This window comes from Poecilia latipinna, unplaced genomic scaffold (genome assembly GCF_001443285.1).
Source record: "Poecilia latipinna isolate Pla-1442-1.1 unplaced genomic scaffold, P_latipinna-1.0 Scaffold1200, whole genome shotgun sequence".
NCBI lineage: Eukaryota > Metazoa > Chordata > Actinopteri > Cyprinodontiformes > Poeciliidae > Poecilia > Poecilia latipinna.
The window spans coordinates 177,240-196,164 of NW_015113816.1; the positions used below are offsets into that span (position 1 = coordinate 177,240).

At 41.5% G+C, this 18,925-nt stretch overlaps 3 protein-coding genes across 5 annotated transcripts in view; 2 read left to right on the forward strand and 1 right to left on the reverse strand.

Annotated features, from left to right (window-relative positions):
* LOC106960593 (MHC class II regulatory factor RFX1) overlaps window positions 1-4,982 on the reverse strand; it is a 19,514-nt gene extending 14,532 nt beyond the window's left edge. For 2 of the 3 annotated variants that reach the window (XM_015053754.1, XM_015053752.1), the window contains exons 1-2: window positions 4,825-4,981; window positions 2,193-2,562 (exon numbers count right to left, since the gene is read on the reverse strand). In XM_015053754.1, coding sequence (XP_014909240.1) covers window positions 2,193-2,535 — 343 coding nt within the window. In that variant the 5' untranslated portion in view covers window positions 2,536-2,562; window positions 4,825-4,981. Of the gene's footprint in view, window positions 1-2,192; window positions 2,563-4,824 lie in introns of all 3 variants that reach the window. The other variant, XM_015053753.1, reaches the window with a different exon arrangement.
* A 541-nt stretch (window positions 4,983-5,523) lies between these two features.
* On the forward strand, window positions 5,524-8,544 carry rln3b (relaxin 3b). The gene is made up of 2 exons (XM_015053726.1): window positions 5,524-6,235; window positions 8,059-8,544. The coding sequence occupies exons 1-2, from the start codon at window positions 6,061-6,063 to the stop codon at window positions 8,322-8,324; spliced, it is 441 nt and encodes a 146-aa protein (XP_014909212.1). The 5' UTR covers window positions 5,524-6,060; the 3' UTR covers window positions 8,325-8,544.
* A 706-nt stretch (window positions 8,545-9,250) lies between these two features.
* Window positions 9,251-18,718, forward strand: LOC106960594 (transportin-2-like). The gene is made up of 22 exons (XM_015053756.1): window positions 9,251-9,553; window positions 10,175-10,274; window positions 11,501-11,576; window positions 11,727-11,876; window positions 12,130-12,236; window positions 12,318-12,451; window positions 12,540-12,621; window positions 13,241-13,363; window positions 13,471-13,589; window positions 13,676-13,736; window positions 13,833-14,004; window positions 14,897-15,049; window positions 15,134-15,359; window positions 15,440-15,611; window positions 15,718-15,912; window positions 16,235-16,393; window positions 17,600-17,687; window positions 17,857-17,955; window positions 18,035-18,130; window positions 18,214-18,289; window positions 18,378-18,477; window positions 18,563-18,718. The coding sequence occupies exons 2-22, from the start codon at window positions 10,176-10,178 to the stop codon at window positions 18,701-18,703; spliced, it is 2,628 nt and encodes an 875-aa protein (XP_014909242.1). The 5' UTR covers window positions 9,251-9,553; window position 10,175; the 3' UTR covers window positions 18,704-18,718.
* The last annotated feature ends 207 nt before the right edge of the window (window positions 18,719-18,925 follow it).

Sequence of the window (18,925 nt, forward strand, 5' to 3'; positions counted from 1 at the left end):
CTTAAAAAAAAATCCATAAAAAAATGTGAAGAATGGGTTTTTTTTTCACCCCCCCCCCCCCCCAAAAAAAAAAAAAAAAAAAAAAAAATATATATATATATATATATATATATATATATATATATAAAAAACTGCATGTCTTCCTGAAATAAGAGCTTATTTTCCCACTGAGCGATGATGATCGTTCAAAATGCTAATTTCAATAGCATTTTTAAATGTTGCTGACTGTAGTTTTAAGTCAGCAAAAGTGTTGTTTTAGACCAGGGGTGCCCAAAGTCGGTCCTCCAGGGCCGGTGTCCTGCATGTTTTTAGTTTTCTCCCTGGTTGTACTAACAACCTTTTCAGCTTGTCAATGTTCTTCTTAGGCTTCTAACGAGCCATCATTTGATCCAGGTGCGTTAAACCAGGGAGAGAGCTAAAACACGCAGGATGCCGGCCCTCCAGGACCCACTTTGGGCATCCCTGTTTTAGGACAACACTTCCTAAACAGTGTTGTCCTAAAACAACACTTTTAGGAATTTTAAAAATCCTAAAAGCTCTTAGCAAAATAGAAAAAAAAAAAAACCCCAACAACAAATAAGCTGAATGGGGTCATTTTATGAGCTGGAACTGCTAATAAATATTCAGATTCAGAGTTCTGGTCCAACTAGTTGCACTACATTATGAAATGGGAACCAGGCCCGGGCCTGTGAGCTTTTAACTCTAGGTGAGAGTGCACAGTGTTACCTGATACAATCAGGCAAAGCCATCTAGGAATAGATAGGCCCTAAATTTAACATACAAGACACATAGGATCAGGTTATGGGAGGTCCATTTGTTACACACATGAGAAAAAAAACAACAACATTGAGCTAGTAAAAACCCATTAAAACTGATTAAAGGTATACCATGGTTTTAAAATCAGTTTGAAATCTTCTTTTAATGAGACCCCAAAGAAAGAACGAGCAAGAAGGGTTTTCAGCAGCTGTTGGGGAGCGTAGCGGATCTCCACACGGCCCCTCCCTCACCTACTGTTACACACTGTTACTCAACTGGCTTGGAGAAAGCTACCCTGTGTCCCTCCCCCCTTCCAGGGAAAACAAATTTAGCTGTTTGGAAATATTTCCTTTTAGCAGCAGCGGGAACATTATTTTTCATTTTTGGTCTTAAACAAAAGCAAGTTAGACGTTTGTGTAACTTTTCCGTGAGTATTGAGAATACAGGTTGAAACCTTCATGCGTTAAACAGAACTGAAACACCAAGATCAGCTACAATCCGGCTTCAGGGGCAGAGAAGACGCTAAGTAAAACTGTTGTAGTAGCCGACCTACAGCTGCACACTGACAGTCAGCTGCAAACAGGCGAGGCTTTACCCCCAGTATACGAGAAAGACGAATTCAGTGGTTTGGAAATATATCGTGCTGAACTGGTAAAATTTGTGCTAGTGATTAGATCATGTTAGCAATCAAATTGTGTGATCGGCGTACATCGATTGTGTCCAAATGTGATTCGGTGAAACTGGTGTATTTCTACCCAAAGCCATATTAAATATAAAAAATATATACGCTCAGGACTCCTGATCCAAAGATGGCGTCCAGCACTACTGTCACACAAATAAAGTTTCAAAAGTTATAATGCAAAAATATAAAACCATACCAAGTATTTTTGGTTTAGTTTCTAGTGCAAATATCTTAGTACAATTGAAATAAAGCAAAACTAGCTGACAAGTAACTTTATTCCATGTTATTAGTGAAATAATATGTCAGTGGAGCTAGTACTTTTTAAATCAATAATAAGGAATTATTGATCAAAACCAAGCTTCTAAGAATAAATACTCGTAAGTTAGTTTTGTCTTAATCCCAGTGCACTAAGATATTTGACCAAATATACTTGATAAGATTTAGTGTTTTTGCAGTGTATTGATATCCAACAGGAGCGCAGACTTGCATAGAGCTGCTGCTTTATGGCATTTTTAGTGTCATACACACAGACAGCAATGCGGCTTCTAAAATTCAAAGCAGATGGAAAGAGGATGCCATTATCTATTATTTTTTTTTATCTTTTTCTAAAGGGCGTAGCCTCTGCTTTGTGAATCTGGTCTGGTCACTTCGTGCTGAAACTAAACAATCACCAGACTGAGTTTAGCTAAGGGCCATAACGAATGAGGAGTAGGCGAACTAATTAATGCGATGTAATTACACGACAGCCTCTCACCTGTAACAGTCACTATGATGTACTGGGGCGAAGCGCTCTGGCCATTACTCTTCTGGACAGCAGCGTGCTGGATATCAGGGCCCACGTAGTGCTGCGTGGGCGTAGTTGGCACCACTGCCTTCTGGCTCTGGGTGGGTGGCGCTTGTGAACAAAGTGCATCCTGTCCTGCTTTAGAGGCCCTGGCCGCTTGGCTGGCCGACGAAACGCTTCCAGAGGCTGCCGGGAGCTCGGACAGGAAGTGTGCAGTTTTGGCAGATGAGGGCGTGGTGGTAGCAGGCGTTGCTATGGTTACTGCGTTGGCCTGCTGAGGCTGAAGGTCCTCAGAGTATCCACAAGTCGCCATGGCAACCAATCCGTTGAGGCACCAGTTCTGTGGATGAAAAGGAGGCAGCGCTCATTAACTAAAGTGCCGGGAACAAACAATGAAACCCAAATTGCTTACTTATTATCGATACACTACATGTTTTTACTCAAGCAAACCTTGTGTGCACTATTTTGTGTGTGTGTGTGTGTGTGTGTGTGTGAAGCAGAATAGGTCTAAGAACTCAGGAGTTTCCTTTTTTTTAAATCTGGTAAGAATGTTTTAATAATAAATAAGAACATGACCTCTCTTTCTAACTAATTTCTCTCACCTAATTTTATGTCAGTCTTTCACGCACAAGTGAAATATATTAAGTGATAATAAGTTCATTTGTATTGCACTTTTAAGGAACAAGGCAAATGCAAATCAAAATGCTTTACACAATAAAAGCAGAAGACAGCACCCAATTATGAAGCAAGCAGTAAGCATCACATCTTGTCAAATACCATCGTCAAAAATCATCAGGAAAATATAAATTAAGCACATTGATCAATGCTGCTAATCAAAGGCAGCTCTAGACAGGTGGTTTTTCAGCCTTGATTTAAAGAAACTCTGTTTCAGAATTTTTAGGTTTTTTTTTTTTTGGAAGTTTGTTTCAAGTTTGTGCACAAGCCTAATATGGGAAGCAATTTTATGACATAATATGTGGACAGAAACCTCCAACCAGATATTTGTCAAATCAGTTCTTCATATTTAAATAGAATATTTATTTCAGCTGCGCAAAAATACTGTTTGTGTCATTTCAGTTATCTTCAAATGTCATTCCTGCTACAATAAATGAGGCCACTGCTACAGCTCCTGATATCTGCCAGAAAATCCATCATATGTGCCTGATTTTTTTTTTGACTAAGTAATCACATTTTACATAAGACCTCACTGCAGCAGTGAGAAACATGAGAATGAACAATTATGAATAAATTAGATAGATTGGGTTTATTATTACCAGTACTTCAAAAAGGTGTTTTAGACATCAGCAAAGTAATTTCTGGCTGGAGCACACATGGAGTCATTTAACCCTTCAGTATATAAACCAGCAAGCAGAGTTATCCTGTTACCATTTGGAGGTTGCTATGGCAATCAGGTTATAGAGAGTACAGCTGCCTTGGATCAAGGCCAATGAAATAATAACTAACTAATAAATTGAAAACTCTTGGTAATTTTGTTTAACTACCATACAGACTTTACTGGATTGGAAGAATTATTCAGAATAATTTCCTAACGATTGTGTTAAACTCTATTTATACTATTGATTACACTTGGACATCTAAAATGCAAAGTCTTATACAACTTAAGGGAGGAAATTCGGGTTTTTGAAACAAAAATAATTACCTACATGATGGATGAAAAGTTGATCGCAGGAAAGAGTTGAAATCTGATGTATTGTTTATGTAAACGACAAATGTACAACCCATCAAAGCATCGCTTATACCCTCTGATGTTTCTTTTACATATTAAATCATTTTCCCCCATTTAAATATTTCTAGCTGAAACCTTGAAATACTTGTTTTAAATAGATGTCTTTCATTTAATACTGATACGTAAAAAATATATATACATACTCCGACAAGGGGGAACCGTGTTATTTGCATTTAAAAGTAATTAGTAATCGCAGTGTGATTTCACAAACGGCCTGCCATACCCTCCACTCCCCACAACTCGTCGATCATGTGGCACACCGTGCGCTCGGGAGTGACTTCAAGAATCCAATGTCACACCAAAAACTTTTTCAAAGTCGTAAAAAGATTGTTAAACATACGCATCTCTCATTTTCAGAACGCATGCACACTAAAAATGTGTGCGTGTTTGACTCGCGTCGATGACTAATGCAGTTAGACAGCTGCTTGATAAGTGAGTTCAGCGCGAGAAAGTGATACGTAGCTTTCCTCGCTAGCAGCCTGCGTCGACTTGTGACGTTTAAGTGAGCTAGCTGCCTACTAGCTTCCTATATCTCAAGTGGACAACCACGCTACACAATCACGCCTCAGCATAGTTTCGTGGAAACTGTCAAAAAACCAACACGAACATGAGGTCAGATAGAGCTAAAATTAAAAATAAAAAAAAAGTACAATTGGCACTAGAAGCCAGCCGCCATCTTGTGCTCTTATCAAAGATCTGACATCGCCATAACAACGGTCTGCGTTTGGAAAGAAGCTAGCAACCACTTTTCATCACACGACACGCTCGACGGATTTCACGTTTCACCATAAAACGCACCAGCACACGCATGTAATCAACATAAAAAATACATGATCACTTCTGAGATGTTTTCACCTGTATTTCCCGGCGTTGTCCTGAATAGTCGATAAAGTTTATTCCTTTTGATCCCGCTTGTTGTTGTTGACTCCGGTTGCTTGGCTCTTGTCGCCAGGACTACCGTGACTATGGCGCCTAGCCTTCACCGGGGCAACTGTTGCTACCCTCCATACATTGTGCCGCCCCTTCTCAAATGCTGATTGGCTTACACGTGAGGCGGTTCTAACGTCAGTGCAATATTCGCTTTCTGATTGGGGGACAGGTTCTGTCTGTAACTTTCACAGAGGCCTGGCATTAAATCGCCACTTGTGGTGCTGTAATTCTTTTGTAAATTGCACACTGTTGATTGATTAAATCTGAAATTATTTTTTCTTGTTTAGTCATAATCTTTATAAATTCCCAGTATTTTATGCAAGATTGCACAGAATACATTTTACGCTGAGCTCTTGGGACACAAATTACTTTAAAATCCAGCAGCAAAGTGGACAATTACTTGGTAAGTTGCAAAAGGCTGCAGAGGTACTCAATTCATGAATCTCATGTTCTATTTGCTTCTAATCAACCAGTGCGTGTTCTTGTCTTGAGAGAGCACTTCCAGTTCCTGTTTGTGCTTTTTCCATTTGAGATTAGCTTTGATGCTGCTTTGTAAAATACATCAAGAACCAGGATCAGAGATATGGAGCCTTGCTATCTTGCAGATAGCACATAATTGTGAAATCAAAAATGATACATACATACATACATACAAAAAACACTCAATAAACATTGAAAAAAGGCACACTGATTACATCAGACCAACTTTTTGTCCTAATGGTGATGCCCAATCCTGAAGCCATTTCCTATATTTCTGAACAAAACAAAACAATAATAAGGACAGAGTATCTTGTGTGTGTCACCAGCCTATGGCATCGTGGGGAATTTTTGGCTGAATGGATTGTAATCTCCATCCAAAGTGGAATAGATATCGACAAGGAGACGATGCTGATGACATAGGGCACAACCTGACTGATGTCAGGGACTGAAAGGCCAGCTGAAGGTCACAGGTGATTGGATTACCGAGAGTTCTGTTGACACCAGTTCTCGCATCATTCTTTTTCTGCCAGCATTGTTGCCCCTAAAGGTTACCAGTTTTATCTCTCAGGATGCTGATAAGTGGAAGTGAGGCTCTGAAGCCTTTATAAAGTGATCAGACCATCCAAAAATAAAAGATAAAAAATAAATATCCTGAGTCACAGAGACATTCATTCTTTCAGCATGTTGAAAGGAGCCCTGCTGACATTAGGCCTGTTCATGGTATTTGTGCACCTTGCGCAGTGTACCGACGGTCATTCCTCATTTTATGGGGTAAAACTGTGCGGAAGAGAGTTCATACGAGCCGTCATTTTCACATGTGGTGGTTCTCGCTGGAGAAGAAGCGCGGAAGACTCAGGTAAGATAATAAAAATTCACTTTGAATTTATGGCTATTTTCATCATTCAAATTCAGATCTTCTTTTCTGTCCCTAAAAGAGAAAAGATTGCATTGACAATCATAGTAACAAACAAAAACAACAACCAGTAATCAATAAAATAATAAAACAATGTTTAAAGTAGTTTATTGAGAGGTATAAAAACTGATAGAAAACCAAACAAAAATAACAGCAACAAGAAAAGATAAAGAAAGTCTAGTAGTTCAAAGTGAAAATTAAACATCTGATGTAATTGCACCTGTAATGAATGTGCAATTATTTCTTTGACTCCCTTTGTTAGGGAGGAGGTATGTTTTTCTTGAAAGAAGAATAAATTATAAAAAGGGACCAATCATTTGGCCAGAGAACAAAATTTACCAGTTTTTCTTGAATGACTGTAATTGGTGATCTACTGGTCAAATAGTTAAAAATCTGATTCCCCTCCTCTCCCCCCATTCATTAAATTTGTCAAAACTAACAATTTACCTTCTAAAACCTCATCAAACAACAACCTGCAAGTGCTATGGGCATGTGGCTTGATTCAACAGATTGGGATAAATCTTGCATTTCTTTATTTTCAGTTGGACTAAAAACTACTACTTCTATCAAATTTGCAGCTCAAGCCTTAAATAAAACCTTGAATCTGCACCAGCCAGGATAAACATCATCAGCTCATCTCTAACAAGTTCCTTGTAAAGCTTTCTGTGAGCCTTTTCTGTCACTGCAACGCATCGCACAATGCTGCTGTTCACCAGCTTTTTCACAGGCACCAATCACAAAATTGGACAGACATTTTTGCTTTGTAAAAGATCGAAATGAAAGGAGATTGTACAGGTTGTCACACTTGTTTATGTGACACTTCTTTAAAATAAAACCACTGAAGCATTTTTTTTTTTTTTTACATGAAATGTTTTCAGTTTGCACACAAAAAAATAAAAAATACCTTAAGGGTCATTTTTGTAGATTGCAGGAATGTTGTAGTTATCCTGGATCAAGTTTTTGTTAGTCACTGTCTTGAAGAACCTACCACAATCAGTCATTTCCCCAGCTAAAAAGAAATGACTGATGTAGGAAGAAAATGATTTATATGTCCTTAATTAATTAGTAAATGGATAGTTTGACATTTTTATTCCTGAGTGAAACACTTGATGTGAAAAGAAACTAAATTTAACTGGTATGGAAAGCAGCCACGTGAAATGTTTCATGTTACTCAGCTTTAGTTTTACATTAGTCACTCAGACTGGAAATGCTTTTGCTCTCAACAAACATCTCAACTATTAAAAGATTCTTGCAACGGCATTTGCATAATCCGCTATGACGTTCTTGATTTGTTTTAAGATGGTTTTAGCTACCTTTAGTCTTGAATCCTCTTGGGAATGTTGTTGCCTTCAGCCACAGGACTAACTAACTAACTAACTAACTAACTAACTAACTAACTAACTAACCTGGATTTAGAATAAATGAAAACACTAAGATAGTTATCTACTGCAGGTGAAATATGAACTGCTTATAAGATTTTAATAGAGACGAAGGAAGTGGATGCTGCATCGTTCCATAAAGTCTGTCACAACTTGATGGCTAACTTCTCCATCCTGTAGCAGACTGACTCACTATAACTGTGCCATCAGCAAATTTCAGGTAATTCCTGAGTGCTGCAACTTTTGCTGTCGTTAATATATAAAATCACACAGAAACAGAAAAAAATAACACTCTCCCTGTAGAGAGCCAGTGACCAACATCATCGTGCTTCTGTGTTTTCTCTGATGTCAAACCAGGATTTTGATACATGTTCTCCTTTTAATCAGGCCTTATTGGTGAAGAAATCCTGGATCTGTGGCGGGCGAATCCAATCCCTCAGCTTTCTGAGCAAGATCCTGCTAATTCCCAAGCACTGAAAGATCAAGTGATGAATGCTGTTGGGTTCAGCCGCTCAGCTCGCTCGCCGCTCTCAGAGGAATTGCTGGAGGCTCTGCGGGGGGCAGGCAGGAAAGGACGGGAAGTAGAGTTCGGACTGTCCAACGCTTGCTGCAAGTGGGGCTGCAGCAAGAGTGAGATCAGCTCTCTTTGCTGAAGATGATTTACCCCCCTTAACTGACTGACATGCAGAATTTTTTTTTTAAATCCCATGTTAAAACTAATGATTTTTCATATATTAATGAAAAAAACTGCTACTGTGACTGTCATATGCTGAAAAAGTGTTTAATAAAGTTTCGAGTTATCGATTTATAATCTGTTCCTCTGAAAAGAACAAATGTGATATTTCATGCAATTAAAGGTGTTTCCACTTACACGAAATCTTGTTTCACAAATTGTGTTGTCGAGTATTTCAAAATAAAGGAAGGAGTGATGACAATACAGAGAAGACGTAAATGAGTTTCGAAAAGACATAATTTGTTATGAAATATAATTTTGTCCTGCAAGTTACAACTCGGGTGCCTTTTATTATGGGAGATTTGTTGTGTGCTTCAATAAGCTCCTTGTGTTTTGCTACCTTTATTTTTAAACAGGAGGACCTCCAGAAAGAAGAACACAAGAAATCATTCAACTGAGGTGAAGTATAATGTGAAATCCTGCCTTTTATGTATGAATTTGTGCTTTTAAGGATAATTCTAGAGATGCCAGTATGCAATAACCCGTCAAGCAAAAGCGGTGTCAAAAGAACAAACCCTTGTTTTGAATAAGAAAACAAGGTATCACATAATAGCATCAGTAAAACAAAATATACATGCTTAAATACAAAGTGTGATTATTATTTATTACTAAATTTATTATAAATGAATATTTGTCTAATTTGTCTAGTTTATTTCATCCAAATGAGCATCAAACCAATACCTGTTGCATGTAGATGTTAATCAATCATGTTTGAACTACGGCAATCAGAACTTGGCGCCATCTAGTGGCCAAGAGTAGAGCTCAAAAGAAGTTATATACAGTATTCACGAAATTAAACGCGCAGCGTATTTTTGTACCAAAAAGATACATTTTAAAAACCGAACAGCCACACTTACAATAAGAAAAAGGCAGTTATTTTAAAACATGTCTTACTGCGTAATCACCTGGTTCAGCTCTGTTGTCTACGGAAGCCGGCAGGAATCAAACAGGTCACCCGGCTTGATCGCAAGGCATGCAATCTCTGTCATACACAAGCTAGCGTAACAAATACACAGACCTACAGAGACTGTCGCGTTTTTTTTACACAGTCACACAGATAGCTGCGATATTTTGTTTAATGTTAGTTTTTTACAGCGTGACTGCACTCTTTTCCGTACAAATATAAAACCAGCATACCGGAGTAACCAGGTAAAATCTTTCGCGCTACTTTCATACAGATGCTAGCTAGACATGCTACATGTTCTAGCTTTGGGTTGATGTCCAGTTGTTTATATCATGCATATGGAAGCCTTTCTGTCATTGGTGTTAATTACACGTTCAGATATACAGTACAGTGACCGGGAATCTGTGTAATTTACGCTTTATAGCTGTTCAAAACTAGTGAATATGCATTTTAACCCATGTTGACGTTAAGCTAGCTTGCTAGCTGTCTCAGAGACATTGCGCCGTCTGGGCCTCATGTAGAAAACACTCCTAAGCTCTTAGTTTATAACTTATTACAACTTACCGAAGCTAATTAACCGTGGTTTAGCACTCGCTTGTATTAATTTTGGGATTCATACATCAGAAAACAGGAAATGCTCCTAGCCCCTCATGCTATCAAACCGGGTTCTCGATATTATTTTCAGCCTTTTTTCATTTTCTGAGTATTTCAAAAGCCAGTTTCTGTTTGAGGCAAATAATATAACGGATGATCAACTATCATTAGTGAGTGGCTTCCTTGTTTTCTACGTACAGGTGTGAGTGAGAGCACTTAGAGGCGTTGTTGTCGTGCCTTTCAGACAGCTCATCAATGTGTTATCTTCACAGAATGGAGTGGCAGCCAGACGAACAGGGTCTGCAGCAAGTGCTTCAGCTGCTCAAAGATTCCCAGTCCCCAGATACAGCCACTCAGAGAGCTGTGCAAGAAGTATCCTTACCTCTCAGTCTGTGTGGAAATTTAACCATGTCTAAATGGATGCCTGGTGGAAAGCTGCTTTGCGGTGTTGCCTCACTGCAAAATGTTTGGTGCAAACCCAAGCTGGACCTTTTCAGAGTGGAGTTTGCATGTTCTGTGTGCAGGCACTCCGGCGTCTCCCAAAAGCCCAGGGTTTCTCTGTAAGCTGGAAAAGTATGGAATTTGATTCAAGTATTTTCCAGGTCTGGATTAGTAAGGAAAAATACATTTAATCATTTAATTGTGCAGTCAGATATGTATTTTATCATATATATATACATTTATTAAATTACAATTTTTATGGCTAAAATGTTTGAAATCTCTGGAAGCTGGAGTCTAGAAAGTCTAGAACTTGGACATCTCAAATGTGCCAAGTGTAAAAATAGGTAACATATGTTAAGTGTATACATGTTTATTTGTCCTATGTCTCTTTCATAGATCCCAGTAATCTGCCTCAGCATCACTCTTGAGTAAGATTTATCACACATATTAGATGCATAAATACCAAACAGAGGTCTACGGGTGCATTCACACCAGCCCTGTTAGGTCTGCTTTCATCTAATTTTAGTTTATCTGGAAAGTCTGATTTGTTTGGGGAAGTGTGAATGTGCAATCCTTCTCTGATGCAGACCAAAAAGGCAAATTCTGGTCCGCCTAAAAACCTAGATCTCAGCTTGGGTGAACTCTGGTGTAGTTTGAATGCATATGAATGCCAAGCGGACCAGAGGCTGCAACAAAAGCAGAAAGTGGACTACTGCACAGGCAATTATTGGTAAATTCACCAAAACACACGCAAGACTCCTATGCCAGAGGGAGATGGTTTGTGGTCTTTTACCAAGACAAAACAGAAATCATACAACCGTTAAAATCTGACACTACTCTGTTTTTGTTTGCATTTCACGAAGGAAGTTGTGCTCATGTCTTCTTCAGAAGTTTTTGTGTCGTTTCCTTCAGTGGTTCTTGGTGCAGCGCCACCACAGGCGAGGGAGGGAACCGGTTTTTCAAAGGGTTTGGTTTGTTTGACAGTGTGGCGTGAAAGCAACCTGCACCAGCTGAAAATGGAACAAATGTTGCCACTTTGGTCCTCAATCGGACAGAGTTTATTGGGCTGTGAGGCGTGAAAACACCCTTTGTTAGATGAGGGTGTGAGGATGTTTGTGCCGAGTGTGGATGGTTGAACTCCTTAACCGATGCCCCAGAAACTGGAGCAGCTTAACCAGTTCCCTGACTTCAACAACTATCTCATCTTTGTCCTCACAAGCCTCAAGTCTGAGGGTATGATTGAGTTTTAAAAAAAAAAACATTTGATTGTCAATATTGCCGACTTTTCTGTTCAGCTGTGCTGTCATGCTAATGTTTCAAGTTCTGTATCTAGCATCCTGCTTCTCACATGGTAAAACGCTGTTTCATCCTCTCTCTCTGAAGATGAACCCACTCGCTCTCTCAGTGGTCTGATTTTGAAGAACAATGTGAAGGCTCACTACCAGAACTTCCCCCCTAACGTGGCGGACTTCATCAAACGAGAATGCCTCAACAACATCGGAGATCCGTCGCCGCTTATCAGAGCTACGATCGGTGAGGGTGTGGCAGAAAGGGGGAAGGTGGGAGGGGTGGGAGAAAAGCAAAAAGAAGAAGTGTTACCCTGTAGTGATTGTGAGTCAGTCTGCCATGTGGGAGGCTGACTTGTTACACAGAAAAGTTGCTGTGTGGGTGCTCGAAACAGTGTTTTGCAGATGTTTATAGCTGTAGAAGGCTGTGTTGTGTTAAATAATCCAGAACTTTCAGCTGCAGGTTTATTTAAATTATTATTTTTTTCTTCGTCGTGAAGGGATTTTGATCACAACCATAGCCTCTAAAGGAGAGCTGCAGACTTGGCCGGAGCTCTTGCCTCAACTTTGCAATCTGCTCAACTCTGAGGACTACAACACCTGCGAGGTACGGCCTCCGCGCGACTTACTGGGACCGGTTTCTGATTGTTAATTTGATTGGATCGCTCTGGTTTCCTCGTTCTTTCAGGGTTCTTTTGGAGCGCTGCAGAAAATCTGTGAGGATTCGTCCGAGCTGTTGGACAGCGACGCTCTGAACAGACCCCTCAACATCATGATCCCCAAGTTTCTCCAGTTCTTTAAGCACTGCAGCCCCAAGATCAGGTTGGTAAACCTCTGTTGTTTTCCTGTCTTGTTCCTTCTCCTTTTTTCAGTCTAATTTAAGTAAGCTCTTGGTTTGGTTTTCCTTTAGATCCCACGCTATCGCTTGTGTGAACCAGTTCATCATTGGACGAGCTCAAGCTCTGATGGATAACATTGATACTTTTATTGAGGTGAGGAATAAAAAGATTTCATCTGGCTCGTTCCGCAGAGTAGAGCGTTTCAGCTGAACTTAGTGTTGAACTGAAGACTTAATTTAACTTTTGGAATGAGATTTTTGGAATACCCAATCCTGGTTTAATATGCTCGGTTTCATATTTATTGAATGGTTTTAGAAAACGAAAGCAGTGAAAGAGTCGCTACTGTCTGTATGAACAGAAAAAAAAACATTTTATGTTTTCTAGATTTGGAGAAGGAGCAAAATCTAAGATGGCAAAGAGGCCAAGCAGAGCATAGGAAATAGTTTTTATCATGCCACTGAATTAAAAACATGACTTCAGGCTTGTTTCAAGATCTCTACTGAATGCTGTTAAGAAAACCCAACTTGGGTTTTCTTAACCCAAGTTATATTTAACATTCTGTTTAAATATCCAGAATGTCATTAAAAAACTTCAGAAAATCGAAAAAAATTGCAGGAACCCTGGACATTGCGTAAAACGTTTACCTTGACTAATGTGGTGGAACGCAGCAGATTAGGTTCCACATTACCCCAAACCTTATTTTACCGTCTTTTTCTCCAGCTCCTCCTTCACTTAATCCATTCATCCTTCTTTTTCTCCTTTCCTTTCGCAGAGTCTGTTTGCCCTGGCTGGTGACGAAGACAGTGAGGTGAGGAAGAACGTCTGCAGGGCTCTGGTCATGCTGCTGGAAGTTCGCATCGACCGCCTCATCCCACACATGCACAGCATCATCCAGGTGAGGCGACCGTTGGATCTTCTGTCACCACCGCCATTGTAGATACGGTCCTCCTCCTCCTCCTCCTCACCCTCACCGCCAGCCGTTGTGTTTCTTTCTGTCTGCAGTACATGCTGCAGCGAACGCAGGACCCCGATGAGAACGTGGCTCTGGAAGCCTGCGAGTTCTGGCTCACTCTGGCTGAGCAGCCCATCTGTAAAGAGGCCCTGTCTGGACACTTGGTCCAGTAAGTCAAGATGTGCTGACAGATGGATTGAGGTAACGAAGGAGGAGCTCACCTGATTTAAACCTGTTTTTTTTTTTTTTTTTAAGACTGATTCCTATCTTGGTGAATGGGATGAAGTATTCAGAGATCGACATCATCCTCCTAAAAGTAAGCAGCTGTTGTTAAATCGAATGCTTCCTCCACACAAACTCTGCCCTTAGAAGAATCTAGTTTACTTCAAACTTAATCCTTATCGTCCTCCAGGGAGACGTCGAAGAGGACGAGACGATTCCCGACAGCGAGCAGGACATCAAGCCTCGCTTCCACAAGTCTCGCACCGTGACTCTGCAACACGAGGGCGGGGAGGGCGAGGAGGGCGAGGACATAGACGATGACGAGGATGATGACGACGACACGTTGTCTGATTGGAATCTTCGTAAGCTTTCACACCGTCTTTCTTCTGCTTTACTTTGTTCGTTTGGGGAGGTGTGAACGTGCAGTCGAGTTCTGATGCGGACCAAAAAAAGCGAGGTCTGGTCCGCCTGAAAACCTAGATCTCAGTTCAGTTGAAGTGAACTCTGGTGCGGTTCAAATGCATATTAAAGCCAAGCGGATCAGAGTTTGCTCCAAAAGCAGGAAGCAGGCTGTGGCGCCGGACAGTCTGGATAAAGGCTTAAAAATCAAACTCATGAATCCATTCCTAGCGGGAGAAATGGCTAGTGTGTTTTTTTTTTTTTTTTTTTCCCAAAGACAAAAAAGAAACCCTACTATCGCTAAAGTCTGACACATTCGTTTACATTTTGCAAAGAAGGACGTTGTGCTCATGCCTTCGTGTCGTTTCCTTCAGTGGTTCTTGTTGCAGCGCCACCACAGGCGAGAGAGGGAACATGTTTTCAAACAGTTTGATTAGTTTGACAGTGCAGTGTGAAAGCGAACCGCACCAACTGAAAATGTAACAAGTGTTGTAATTTTGGTCCCCTATCGAACCGAGTCTACTGGAGTATCAGGTGTGAAAATATCCTTTAACATCTGAAGTATGGAAAATATTTCTATTTCAAAACTTTTTACCTGTCCAGTTGTCTGTTTTAACTGTTTCTTGTTTTTTCCCCTCTGTTTTCATCCATTGTTAAAAAGGAATTACAGTAGGTTTGAATGACAAAATTCTTGATTTTCTCATTAGAAGCCCAAATTATGTTAGATGTTACCATTAATTTTATTGGGCTTTATGGCATAGATCAATAAAACATGGTGAATGACAGTGAAGGACAGCAGAAGCTTTTCACCTATCGGTGCGTCTCTAATCTCGTCCGTCGGTCTCTGACTCCCAGGAAAATGCTCGGCTGCGGCTCTGGATGTTCTGGCCAACGTGTTTCGTGAGGAGCTGCTTCCACATCTCCTGCCTCTGCTCAAAGGCCTGCTGTTCCATCCTGACTGGGTCATCAAGGAGTCTGGCATCTTGGTGCTTGGCGCCATCGCTGAGGGTTAGACACAGACTCAAAAATCACATTAAAATATAAATTTTAACATAAAACAGGAAGAAATGTAAGCTCTCGTCCTCTTTTCAGGCTGCATGCAGGGAATGGTTCCCTACTTGCCAGAGCTGATTCCTCATCTCATCCAGTGCTTATGCGACAAGAAGGCTCTGGTGCGCTCCATCGCCTGCTGGACGCTGAGTCGCTACGCCCACTGGGTGGTTAGCCAGCCCCCCGACGCCCACCTCAAGCCCCTCATGACCGAGCTTCTCAAACGCATCCTGGATGGGAACAAAAGGGTGCAGGAGGCGGCGTGCAGGTGCGGCTCTCAGCTTTCCTCTGTGCTCTTCTTCACTTCCTGCTCAGTCGTCTTCCTCACCCATATCCTGTTGGCCACAGCGCCTTCGCCACGCTGGAGGAGGAGGCGTGCACGGAGCTGGTGCCGTACCTCAGCTTCATCCTGGACACGCTGGTTTTCGCTTTCGGGAAATATCAGCACAAGAACCTGCTGATCCTCTACGACGCTATAGGAACGCTGGCTGATTCTGTGGGACACCACCTCAACCAGCCTGTGAGCTCAGCGGTCACACGCACACACACATTCACACACACATTCACGCAGCTTGGGACTGAAACATTTTGCTTTTCGGGTTTTTTTTTTTTTTTTTTTTTTGAAGGAGTACATCCAGAAGCTGATGCCGCCTCTGATAGCCAAATGGAACGAGCTGAAGGACGAGGACAAAGACCTCTTTCCTCTGCTGGAGTGTCTGTCGTCGGTTGCCACGGCGCTGCAGAGCGGCTTCCTCCCGTACTGCGAGCCTGTGTACCAGCGCTGCGTGACCCTGGTCCAGAAGACGCTGGCTCAGGCCATGGTGAGCCGCGTCACAGCATTTTACCGTAACACGCTGATTTTAATAATCGGGGTTCGTATGGGTGCTTGAATTTCAATCAGGTTTTTTCAGGGTTTGGAACGTGTTTGAAATACTTGATATTCAAACTGCAGTTAAGTTATTAAGTCCATAATAGAGAATTGTAGCTGTCATTTTTGTTTCATTTCTATTGTTTCTGTTGGCAAAGTGTGGTGCTGGAAATGTTTGGAAACTTACCTTGAAAGTGCTTGAAGTTTACTGGGTTAAAGCGTGTGAAGCCTGTATAGTTGCATGAAATGAAAACCGCTGTGTTGGCGTTTCTCAGATGTACAGTCAGCAGCCAGACCAGTACGAAGCACCAGATAAGGACTTCATGATTGTGGCCCTGGATCTATTAAGCGGCTTGGCTGAGGGCCTCGGGGGCCACGTCGACACGCTGGTGGCCCGCAGCAACATCATGACCCTGCTGTTCCAGTGCATGCAGGTGAGAGTGGATTTCATCACCTTCGCATCCCATCTAGTCTGAGAAAGCAGCTTCAGGTCTTTATGATGTGGAATTATGAAAAATGTGCTCATATCTTCTCTTTCTATAATTTTTATTATAGAAAGAGTGTTTAAACTCCTTCACGTTTTGTCGCATTACAACCACAGCATTTTTTTGATTTGGGTTTTTACGTGAAAGACCAAAGCAAATTGTTAGACACTTGTGAAGTAGGTGGTCTTTAGGGGCATCATTCGGCAGTGGTGGAGCAGGAACATTCTCATAGTGGTGATCAGGCGTGTACTGATGTGGTGGCCAACAATTAATTGGCACTAGGGCCACTTCGGAGAACAACATCCACATTTTCCAAATAATTCACTAAATACAGAAAATATTTTCTGGAAGCTGATAAATAAATGCCATCACCGCTGCCTCCAACTGTTTTGGAGGGGAACTGCTTGTTCTGGTGGCCTACTGGTGAGTTACCTCCATATTGCAACAACCAATTGCCTGGCCGGGGGGTCCAATGATTGTCCAGGGGTTAGGGGCCATGGCCACCCCATAGGAACCCCCCTGGCTCTGAGTAGGTCTTGACCAAGCTCTACTCAAGCTCAGTCAAATTAAGCAGAGAGCATCTATCTGCCACAGATTCTTACATAAATCTGCATCCATCCATCTTGTTGAGATTTATTGATGCTCTAATTGAACAAATAAAGAAGAAAATAGTAAAACTAACAATCCTGACAATGTCGACAGTTGTGGGAGGTTTTAAACTTTATTAATCGTAAGCTGTTGTGACAACGATAAATCATAATTCTTATCATGACAAGAAGCTTATCATGATAAATGATAAACAATACGATAAATGCCCACCGCTAGGTTCAAGGCACGTTGAAGGCTTTTGAGAGATACAGTTTTGTCCCCAGATTCGTTTACTTGGTGTAGAAAAATATACAACTGAGTTTTTCCAGGTTTACATATAGAAGCAGACAGACTGACCTACCCTTCCCTATTCTGCAAGGTTGGTCCATCCATCCATTTATTGTTCTGTCCGCCATGCGTTTGTCCATCCATGATGTGAAAATATGTAGGAAACCTGCATATTTTCGGCTCTGATCAGTCCCAGGTAGTCAGTGGATGTGCCATTAACCCATTTCAGGTCAGCAGATTTTGTTTATGTCGGCCTTTGTTTGTGTGATTTTGTTTCAGGATACGATGCCTGAGGTGAGGCAGAGTTCATTTGCTCTGCTGGGTGACCTGACCAAGGCCTGCTTCCCTCACGTCAAACCGTGTATCGGTAACTATCTCCTCCTCTTCCTCCCTAACACCCACACTCAGCATATTAAAGGCACTTGAGAACAACTTCACATTGTGGGTTTTTTGTGAAACGTGACCTTAAAAAGTTAGGAAAAAAAATTACACAAATCTGGATGATTATTTTTTTTAATGACATCTTTGTCCTTTAGCTGAATTTATGCCGATCCTCGGGACAAATCTGAACCCAGAATTCATCTCCGTGTGCAACAACGCCACCTGGGCCATAGGGGAGATCTGCATGCAGATGGGTCAGTACCAGTATCTCAATGCTCCTAGTTTAAACTTTAGATGTTGTGTGTCTGACCTTGTTCTTTCTTCTCCCATCAGGAGTGGAGATGCAGCCATACATAGCTATGGTTCTGAACCAGCTGGTTGAGATCATTAACCGACCCAACACACCCAAAACCCTGCTGGAAAACACAGGTGTGTAGACGTTCGCTCCTCATGTACTGCTCCCAGCTAACACCTTTGTTACTCGCTTAACGCCGTCTGCGCTCCTGTTGCAGCCATCACCATAGGCAGACTGGGTTACGTTTGCCCTCAGGAGGTCGCCCCCATGCTGCCGCAGTTTATCCGACCCTGGTGGGAAGCCTCGCCTTTCGCACAAATCGCAGCTGTGAGAAAACGGTAGAAATCTGCTGCTCATTGCTCTCTTGTTGACGTCCTCCAGGTGCACGTCTCTCCGCAACATCCGAGACAACGAGGAGAAAGACTCTGCCTTCCGAGGGATTTGCATAATGATCGGTGTGAATCCTGGAGGCGTGGTGCAGGTGAGGCGTAGTCCGCTGCAGATGTACGTGTCGCCCAGTTACCGTCTGTCGAATTACACCTGCTGCACCTTTTTCTGATGCTCAGGATTTCATCTTCTTCTGTGACGCCGTGGCCTCCTGGGTGAACCCTAAAGATGATCTGAGAGACATGTTCTACAAGGTATGTAGCAGGATAACCCAGGCAAGATTCAACATCTTATGTCGCATTCTGCAGTTGAGGGATTAACCTGCAAACACAAACCTCCGCAGATGAATAGGCCTGTCACAATAACACATTTCACTGGTTTATTGTCCCAGAAGTTATTGCAATAAACAGTAATGTTGTTGCCTTGTCACCATTTTCAAGTAGTGTAAGAATGCAAGTTCCCTCTCTCACTAATAAACTTTAACTTTGTGCACAAAACTCCACACTGAACTTGAATAAATTTAGGTCTTAAATTTAATTCAT

Bases quoted from the DNA above. Each gene is read 5' to 3' on its own strand.
- rln3b (XM_015053726.1), top strand. From the start codon at position 6,061: ATGTTGAAAGGAGCCCTGCTGACATTAGGCCTGTTCATGGTATTTGTG. The intron at 6,236-8,058 runs GTAAGATAATAA...CCTTTTAATCAG, and splicing joins AAGAAGCGCGGAAGACTCAG to GCCTTATTGGTGAAGAAATC.
- LOC106960594 (XM_015053756.1), top strand. From the start codon at position 10,176: ATGGAGTGGCAGCCAGACGAACAGGGTCTGCAGCAAGTGCTTCAGCTG. The intron at 10,275-11,500 runs GTATCCTTACCT...CCGATGCCCCAG, and splicing joins CTCAGAGAGCTGTGCAAGAA to AAACTGGAGCAGCTTAACCA. The intron at 13,737-13,832 runs GTAAGCAGCTGT...ATCGTCCTCCAG, and splicing joins TCGACATCATCCTCCTAAAA to GGAGACGTCGAAGAGGACGA.